Raw genomic sequence first — 10,341 nt, 5'->3', positions numbered from 1 at the left:
TTTAAAATATCGTAAAATTTTCCTAAAATATCGTATAATACAATTTAATCCTTTCGTGATAACGAATACAACACATAATATGTACAACTAAATTTTTCTCTTATTTAATTAACCCCCCCCCCCCTTCTCTCTATGAAAGTGTTATACTTAATAACTTAGAATTCTTGGAACAAAAAAAAACATGATAAAAAGTCATAAATATTAAAATAACTGTCATAGGTTATACATTTTTTTTGTTCGAACACATAAAAATATAAAATATTTTTGTTGTGAAAGAAAGGATATTAGAAAAATCCTTTTTACATTTATGGTACTTTTGTTATTATATTTTATTTTTTCGAAAAAAAAAAAAAAATTATTTTTTTTTATCAAAAAATTATTTTTTTTTTTATTATTGTTGTAAGTCCATTTCCAATAATAACAAAAAAAAAATAAAAAATAAATCCTTTTTATTTTTTTTTGCTTTTCTGAATATTTTCATTTATTCATGAAGTTATCCATCTATTAATTTTACAAGAAAGTCATAAATTTACGATATTTTTGTTTTTATATTTTTTATAACAGTTATTATTGTGCATATACACATGTACACATACACACACATTCATTATAATTTTCTCTCGTTTTTTTTTTTTTTTTGGAATTTTCTGTTTATTTTTATTGTTATACAGTAAATATCTTTGAGTCCGGAAAAGAAGCGCATGTCCAATTTAGATTGTAATCGTTTGCAATCATCAACCCTTTTTTTTCTGGTTTTATCTTTCATTTTTTTCTTTATTTTTATGGTAAGTTTTGTTTGTTTCATCTTTCAAAAATTTTTATATTTTTTTTATTTTTTTTTTGTATTCGATTTCATTGCGATTTTTTTTATTTCATAAAAATTTAACTGAAAAAATAACAAAAAATGAAAAAGTGTTAAGGACGAGAAAATAAAAATCTGCAAAAATAAATATTATAAAAGAAAAACATAAAGAAAAAAAAACAAAAATATAAAAAGGAGTCGAATAAAAATGGCAATCCATTTATTCATATTAATGTTGAAATCTACGTTTTTACTCCATTTTATGTTTTTGTTTTGCTTACTATCACCCACTTTATTTTGAGACCCCTCTCTTCTTCCCCATTTGCACGGCCCCATTTTTTTGTTTTGGTAATTCTACCTACGTATACCCTCCATTTCGTATATTTTTCCGTACATTTTAACTCGTCATATTTTATTTTTTGTTTTATTTTTGGTCCACCAGCCGATGGACATAATCATGTAACATATAAAGAGAGTGGTCCAAAATATGTACAGAGTGTTCACAAACTGACTGTAATAAAATATTTTTCAAGAAAAAACAAATTGTTCGTGCAGAGGCGAGGAATTTAACTCGCATGTTTTAGGATAGTTCTTGAGGCTTAAAGAAAATTATAAAAAAAGAGAATTACAAAATATTAGAGAATTCTGATAAATATCCAATACAGCTTTAAAATGGCCGAAGCAAGAGCTATGTGCTGTTCACGAAATTTCTCAGTCAATAGGTCAACATAACAGCAATGCCAATATTGTTGATTTCTAACTTACCATTTTCGAATAATAGCTGCTCAAATATTGCAATTTTAAGTATATAAACTGAATTTTTCCCAAAATACATGTGACGGGCCACCTTTATACATACAAGTAAACCAGTGTGAAAGAGTTAAAAATTCAGATACATTTTATATTAAGTTGAAAATGTTTTTAATAAAGAAGTAAAGAGAAAGAGATGGTGATTCAAAAGATGCTTAAAAGTAAAACCAAAAAAAAAAACAAAGAGAAACAGAAAAGAAAAATAAAGGATATTGAAATGAATAAGCATAAAATGGTCACTTAATCCCTTTGCGAAGGAACATAAATAAAGCTAGAACAGTTATAGAAAGATAAAAACAAAAAAGAAAAAGAAATATGAAATAAAAGGACGACAAAAACGACAAAAGAAAAAACAAAAAAAAAAAAATCATGGAAAAAGAAAGTTGTGACCATTAAATCCGAAGTGCTCAGCAAAAGAGCTAAAATTTATCATCTTAAAAGGGTTTTGTTTTTCTTTTAAAATCCTTTTCTTTTTTCCTTCAATACTCGTCCTCCCATTTCTTCTTCTTTTTCTCTTCCTCTTTCTCGTACTCCCCTTACTTTTTTTAATTTTAACATAAAAAAAAAATTCTGAATCGGTCAACTGGCCAACATAACCAACCCATTGAAAAATAAAAATTTGACTTGTAATAAAAAATATTTGTGTTTTGTTTGTGTGCTTGCCATTTATTGCTGATGGTTGGGATTTTTTTTTTTGCTTCAGTCTTTTACTGGGCTTTAACTTAACCCTCTTTATAATTTTAACAATTTTTTTTTTTTTTTTGGAAAATTGGATGAAAATAAAAAATTATCAAAATTTTTATTCCAAATTTTTTTTTGTTTTCTTTTTTTTTTTTTTTTGCTGGGTTATTATTATTGTGAAGAAACATAAGGACATTTTGTTATACGGTTCTTGAGCAATATTGCATTTAATCCGTAAATTAAGTTTTTCTTTGTGCTACTGTTCGTGATTTTCTTTTTATTTTGTTTTACTTGGTTTGTAACAAATTTTTTTCTTTTTTCTTGTTTTCGCTTTCTCTGTACTTGTGACTGGTGTTTAAGGATAACAGAAAAATATTGGTTGATATTTATTATAACTTGATATCTTTGATGGGTTAATATTACCTTTAATTTATAATGTTAATGACTTATTTTTTTTTTTATTTTAAATACAATAAGAGAAAAGGCTGAAGTAGAATTAAGAAGAAGAAGAGTTGGGGTGGGGGAAGAATGAGAAATAAGGTTGGAGGCAGTTAAATGATAAGTTAAGCATTCAATTTCTTGGAATAATTATAAATTATCAACATGAGAATTGTTTTTTCTTTGACTATTTTTGCTTAGATTTTAGATTTAAATATAATTGCTTTTTATATTGAAATTGTTCTGTTTATTTTTTTTTAATTATTTCTTTAAAAGTTTAATTTTCTATGTGATTTTCTCAGTAATTCATAGTATAACAATGTATGTAGCTATATATAGTGTTATAAGTTTGTATGTAGATTACACCTTTTAGATTGCCAAATTTTGAATCTAATAACGGCGAAACTAAGAAGGATTGTAGCTTAAGACGCAGCTGTCCGTGATGTGATGCTATGGTTACAGGACAGTGATGGTGGCGGTCACGATGACGGTGACGGTCACAATGACAGTAAAGATGATAGTGACGGGGACGGTGACGGTGACGGTGATGGTGACGGTGACGGTGCCGGTGATGGTGATGGTGACGGTGACCGTGACGTTAATGGTAACGATAATGATGACGGAGACGGTAACGATGATGGTGACGGGGACGGTGACGGTGACGGTGCCGGTGATGGTGACGGTGACCGTGATGTTAACGGTAACGATAATGATAACGGTGACGATAACGATGATGGTGACGGGGACGGTGATGGTGACGGTGACGGTGATGGTGACGGTGGCAGTGACGGCGATGGTGACAGTGATGATGACGGTGACGGTGACGGTAACGATGATGGTGACAAGGACGGTGATGGTGACGGTGATGGTGACCGTGACGAGGACGGTGACGGTGACGGTGACCGTTATGGCGACCTTGGCGGTGATGGTAACTGTGGCGGTGACATATGTAAAATAGGCGTGCCATGGGCATTTCTTTATTGTTTTTTCAAACACTATCTACGTACACACTTTATATTGAATTGTTATAGTCTAATTTGAATGTTATTACACCATCCTTACCTTAATTCATTTTAATATTTTGTTATTATGTATACATACGAAATTCAATTATCCCTTTCGAATATCTAAAACATTGAATATCCATTTGAGCGCTACATGTTCTAAATCAAAAATGATTTTTCACAGAAAAGCGTATTAAAATTTTCATTTTAAAAAAAATTCCAACAATTCAATAAAAATAATATGTTTTTCAATTTCTTTACGCCTGACTGTCCTTCTCTAATTTTTGGCAGAGTATTTTAACTTTATGCATAACATGTCTTTATGGAAAATCTATTTCTCAGAGGATAAATGTCATCCAAAAAGTATGCAATTAGTAAATATTACGTGTTCTTTTTTAGGAAGAACTGCTTTTCTCATTTGATGCGAATTTATTTCTGTTATGGTTCGTTCTCCCAATGGGTTCTGATTACTTATATAAGAAAAGTTTCATTTCATTATAAAATAATGAGTTTTCGTCTGTTCGCAACTTAAGAGAGATCGTTCAATAATACAAAATTTATGAAAAAAACGCACTTCTAAAAGATCATCTTTTGCTAATTTATAGATCAATCTTAAATTAAATTGAGATGCAATATTTAAGAATGGGGACGATATAATTAGTATATGTAGGTGCGACTTATTTTCTCCTTAAATTCGTATACATTTTAATGTTCTCGGTGTTTGCATATTCATTTTTTTTTTCTTTAAATATTATAAAAAATTTAATTTTTCTTTTTGTCAAATTTTATGACTTTACTAATACACATGATCTGATCAAGGATCAAAAAAAAAAAAAATAATTTGCTTTTCATTTTCCCTTTTTTCAAAAAGATTCCGTATTACATTTTAGTCGTAATAATGTAAGGAAAAGAATTGTATTTTATTATTTAACTAGTAAACTATATTCTATATTTATTGGTCATTTTACAACCCTATATATTTTATACACATACATTATGTACATAAGTATAATATATGTATATCTCCCTCCATCTTGTTTAAAAAATTTAAGTTAATAAAATAATGATATATCGTACAAAGGTAATTTTTTATTTCAAAGGACATTCGAATTTTAGTATAATTTTCTTTTTTACCTACATTGTTGCTACATATATACATATTACATAAATATATAATAATTTTAAGAATAAACTCTAAGAGTCTAAGGATATTCCTTTTTTTTTTTAATATAATAAAATTTATTTGATTATTTTTACTATTCTCTTTTATAGTTTTTACGTTAACGCACATGTAAATAATCTCTTTGAGTTTGTATGTGTAAATAATTTGTATATATGTACGTATATATATATATGAAGAGAAACTAAATTTATTTTTATCATAATTTTTATCAAAAACCCATAAAATGAGAAATCTAGAAAAAAGAAGAAAATGTTGCAAAAATAAACACGTTCAAAATTCAAAAGAATAAGAAAGAAAATATAGAAAAAAGAAAATTAGATAAGGAATAGATAGAAATTATATGAAATGGAGAATGAAGAAAAGAGGACAAAAAAAAATATAATTTTCCTAGCAAAAAAATAAAAAAAAATTTTTTTTTTTTTGCCTGCTTTTTTTTTTCTCCAGTTGTTTATTATGTTTTTAACCAGCTCCACCCTATATGAAATGTAGATAAATTGTGGTCAATAATTCATATGAGAGTCAAAGATGAATATACTTACAAATATACATATACAAAATATATAAAACGTGCTATATAAGTATATAAATGATGTTGTATATGGCAAGGATATTATTTTATATTAGGGGGTAGTAAAATTGGATGGTCACCGTGTTATTGTAATTTTTTTTTTTTGTATTTTGTTTTTGCTATAAAAATAAAGAGCTGATCTAGCATTATATAAAATATGAAATTGTGTAAATATAACAAATATACATATGTACATATATACATGAGTATAACCATACTTAAATTATATTATTGTAGATTTATAGAATTTGTTATACCAATATTTTAATACGATATGAGTACTCGTATATGGTAAAATTATAACAATCGAAAATGAAGAGAATGAAAAAAACAAAAAAAAATAAAGCAAGTGTAATGGTTATTCCACTAAGTTTTGCTGCTATCCATATTTTCAGGAAAATGAAATGAAATGAATAGAAAAAAAAAAAAATTAAATTTATATACAAACAATTTATTTATGTAGATGGAGGAATGTGTGTGTGTTCATTGGAAGCTTTTTTTGAGTGCTTCACTTTATCCCTTTTATCGATCTCTTGAAAATAAATAAAAAAAAAGAAATAACAATAAACAAAATAAAATGAAAAAAAAAAATTTATTTTATAATAATAAAAAGAAAAACAAATAAAAAAATCAGAAAGAAAAGTAGAGAAACCAAAAAAAAAAAAAAAAAATTCTTCAATACTGGTTATATTTTTGTATCCTTTTTACAAGGATACAATCATATTCGCATATAAGTACATAAAAATGAAAAAAAAAAAACTGAGAAAAAATTTATGGTATTTTTTTTTTTCTGTTTTTCGATCTCTTTAGCTCTTATGTCCTTTTTATTCAACCCATTCCGATTTTTTATAATATTTTTTTTTTGTGTTCTTGTTACCTTCATTTCTTTGCTTTTTTTTTAATTTTTTCTTATTATATTACTATTACTTCCTTTATGTGTATGAAAATAATAAAAAAGAAAATCATTTATATTTTCATATCCAGAGATGCTCAAATACCAAATTCATGCATTGGGTCGCAAATCATTTGGAGGAGTCAGAAGTTTTGGTTATTAATTTTTTTAGAAAAATTTTGTAAGGGCAGAAGTTAGCTTCTTTACTTACATACCAGTACTTAAATTTTTCAATTGTTTATTATTTTTCGAAATACTTCTGACATATCTGAATAATTTTTCTGTAGCAACAAATTTTGTATTGAAGATCAACTTTAACTGCAGCTGTTACTATTTTATTCTGTTATTACATTATAATCCTTGAAAAGATGTTTCTGAAATAAAGCTTCACAGTCTTTCCGTATCTGCGAAATAAAGCTTCACAGGCGGTCTGCTCCGTATTTTTACGAATCATAGAAAATTTTTCCAGTTTTTAAGCTTAATTTTCTTAGCTGTAAGCATCCTCTTTCAGTCAAAGAAATTATTAGGAGAAATTTTACATTTGAATTGAGTGTAATTATTGGAATGACTAATATCGTCAAAATTCTGGTACTGCTTAGGAAGAAGAGTATATTGCTTTTTTTACTTTTTTTTGAGTATAACATTTCTAAGAAGTTCAGAAGGGAGTAATTCTTAGCAGTAAATTCAAGATTAGACAACATGAGCCAACACCGTAATGGTAGAGGACGGCGATAAATTAAATACTAAATTAACAAAATTAAAAACAGTGTTATGCTTGAGACAGAAAGAGTTCAAAATATTTAGGGGAAGCAGACCCCACAAAGAAAAATTGTTTTGTCAAAGCTCAGCAGAATTAAAGAAGAATTCAAGTGAAATAATAGCGCAAGAATTCTTAAGTAATATGCGAGTTAACGATTCACGATTATATGACACGGGTTTAAGACGTTAGTTGTTCAATAGGACAACAAACAGTTTACAGAGAGTGTCGTGGTATTGAGATTAATTGCCATATACCTGCTAACTTTTAATATAAACTTGTGTTCTGATCACTTACATTTCATAATTTTACTGAATTTCAAAAAAATTATTTTATTAAAAATTCATCACTGAACTTGATTTCATTTTATTTATTTATTTACAATTTTTTTTTTTAATATCCTTACATATACACATACTACTCGTATCATTTTTATTTTTACATTGATAAAATGTTATAAAAATTTCCTTTTGCAATAATATTGAAGTCTTCCTTCAAAAACAAAATATACAGAATGAATGGGTGATGGGTTGATAATGATGATGCCATCCTACACAAATAACAAAAAAAATCTACAATATAAAAAAAAAATATAATGTAAAAAAATATTGAATTTTCATATTAAGTATGTAAGTATGTATCTGTATAACAGAATATTCATCTTTATACACGTACATATAAATTTCGTAATACAATTTTTTCTTCTTTCATTTTATCAACTTTGGAGAAAAAAAAAGGATTTATGGGTAACAAATATAATATGAGAGAAAAAATAAAATGGATATAATAACAACAATATAACGGTAAAGAACGAAGAGAATAAAAAAAAAATTTTTTTTTGTTTCGATTTTCTACGACGTCGATGTTACGAGAAAAGAAAAAAAAAACTGAATTGAACAAAAATATTGGACGCTTTTATTGTTTGATCGGACCACTGGGGTTTCAAAATTTCACTTTTTGTATATATATATATATGCATATAACAGTTTTATATATGCTACATATGTATAACAGTAATGTACACACGAATGTATACATATTTATAGATTTATAATTTTATATAAATAATATTTTGTACGTCCGACTCCGTTTATTATGTTTCGGTATGTATGTATGTATGTATGTAGTCATGTATAGGGTTTCATATAATATTATTATGTTTATTTTTTAATGTTATATCATCTCTTTGGTAAAAATGTACCAAAGGTACGACATATAAGGGTATACAAAAAAACGAGAACATTTTATGTGGAGAACAACGAAAAAAGGATAATGAAAATTTTAATGTAGAAAAGAAATAGAACTCTCGACATTATTATTGGTCCGAAAGGAGCAAAAAAAAAAATTTTTTTTTTTGTTTTTTTTTTTTTTACAAAATTATATCTATAAATTTTTGTTACCCGGGATATATGAAAATCTATACCTTATATTTGTGTTTGTTTGTATGTCAGGATGAATGTGACGTAAGGCGATATAATAAACGTAAAAGATGGAAAAAAAAAATTTTTTTTATTTTTTTATTTTTCATATTGCCGGTGGTACAAATACTTTAGAGATATGTCGATTTGCGCAACCCTTTCACCCTTATGGCTGACAATAAAAGTAACAAAAATGAAAATGTTTCTTTTTTTTTTCGCCATTTTTATTATCTTTTGGGTTTCTTTCATTTTCTCTGTGTATGCGTGTGTTTGTCAAAATCATACTAGATGAAAATGAATGACCGCATATAAGAATGTCCAAATGGATTCTTTTAAATTTTCTATATTTTTTTTTTTCTGTTATTGTTGTTGTTATTATTTTCTGTTATTGTTATAATTTAGAAATTTTTTTTTTAGAAATTTTTGTTTTTATGTTTTCCGTATTCCGAGAGATGCTAGTGTTGTCACCTAAAATTTATATGGATTTTTTTTTGCTTTTTCTATTATTGCTATTTTTCTAAAATACAGGTGAGTTGAGAGTTTTTATAGCAGTATTTTTGTTATTGTTATTTTTTTCATTCTGAATGATTGTTACCGATATTTTTAAAAGTATTAAATTTGTTGAAAAGAAGAATGGATAGTTTAGGGAAATTAAAGGGGTAATATATGAAGAGGTTTTAGGGTTTGATGGTAAAAGAGGGTAAAAGTACGTAATTTATTTTCGTTTTTGTTTAAAAAGAAAATAAACTACGAACATAGCTACCATATAGAGCTGAGTATTGATGATCATTTCATCAAATAAAGTTGTAAAATTGTAAAATAAAAAAAAAAAAATTATTATTTTTGTTTTCCTTTTTTACTCTTGATTTTTGCTTAATCTTATAAAATAAAGGTGAAAAACTATTGAAAACTTTAAGTGGGAAAAAAAAATATTTGTTTTATGTTCTTAAGCATAGTACATGTTCAGTAACTTACACAGGTAAATTAAATTAATACAATAAAAAAAATATGTGTGTAGAAAAAAAGTATGTGTGGGGCAAGGGTTGCCGATAGCCGATAATAGCTGATAGTAGTTGAGTTGTTTCTGTTATATAAAAAGAATTTTTTTTTTATTAAATTTAAAATTTTCTCCACTTTGTCTTAGAATTGATCTCTTTTGACAAAAAATAGAAAAATTTCTATATTTAGTTGAAATTTTGGGAATAGATAGGTAGTGAACCTAACATAAGCCCAATATAATAATTAAATGATTTAATTCTAAATTTCTGAATAATATTCTTATATCTTTATAAATTGAAGAGTTAAGTGGACAAAGGGGTTAATTAACACTTTGATGAAAATCGAGCTGCTCGAATAGAACTTTCATTAAATTTCATATATTTTCAACTGATGATTACTTTTATAGCTAGAAACTTAATAGAAGACGAGATTGACAGTGCACATCTCCACTTACACAGTTCATTTACCGCTTCAATTCTTTGGTCGGGATTCTGTAATTGGGTACGAAATATTTCTATAAGACCTGTACGTAGTATATGAATCCAGCTTTTAAATCCAAAATTAGAACTTAATTTCTTCACTTGTAAAATTTGAAGTCCTAAAATAAGTTACTAGTTTTCGATTATATAGCTCTTTATAATACACTTTAGTTTGACTAGAACAGAGGTTCCCAAACTTTTTTCTCTCGTAGACCCCTTGTCATGTTTTTCAATTTTCGATAGAACCCGGCCTGCTACTTTCTCTGAAAGATTTCTAACAGTAGCAAGGAACACCTATGAAGTGAGAAGG

General features: G+C 26.7%; 1 protein-coding gene across 1 annotated transcript; it reads left to right on the top strand.

Annotated features, from left to right (window-relative positions):
• Positions 1–3,178: 3,178 nt before the first annotated feature.
• LOC129605501 (putative surface protein SACOL0050) lies at positions 3,179–6,541 on the top strand. The gene is made up of 2 exons (XM_055515293.1): positions 3,179–3,659; positions 6,471–6,541. The coding sequence occupies exons 1-2, from the start codon at positions 3,179–3,181 to the stop codon at positions 6,539–6,541; spliced, it is 552 nt and encodes a 183-aa protein (XP_055371268.1).
• The last annotated feature ends 3,800 nt before the right edge of the window (positions 6,542–10,341 follow it).

Source organism: Condylostylus longicornis, unplaced genomic scaffold (genome assembly GCF_029603195.1).
Source record: "Condylostylus longicornis isolate FDR11 unplaced genomic scaffold, ASM2960319v2 ptg000002l, whole genome shotgun sequence".
Taxonomy (NCBI): domain Eukaryota; kingdom Metazoa; phylum Arthropoda; class Insecta; order Diptera; family Dolichopodidae; genus Condylostylus; species Condylostylus longicornis.
Note: the sequence above shows the minus strand (reverse complement) of the source record. Positions and strands in the feature narration are given on the sequence as shown.

What these genes read in the sequence shown, in the direction of transcription:
- LOC129605501 (XM_055515293.1), top strand. Translation starts at nt 3,179, where the DNA reads ATGCTATGGTTACAGGACAGTGATGGTGGCGGTCACGATGACGGTGAC. An exon ending in TGGCGACCTTGGCGGTGATG is followed by an intron (nt 3,660 to 6,470) that starts GTAACTGTGGCG and finishes TTTCATATCCAG; the next exon opens with AGATGCTCAAATACCAAATT.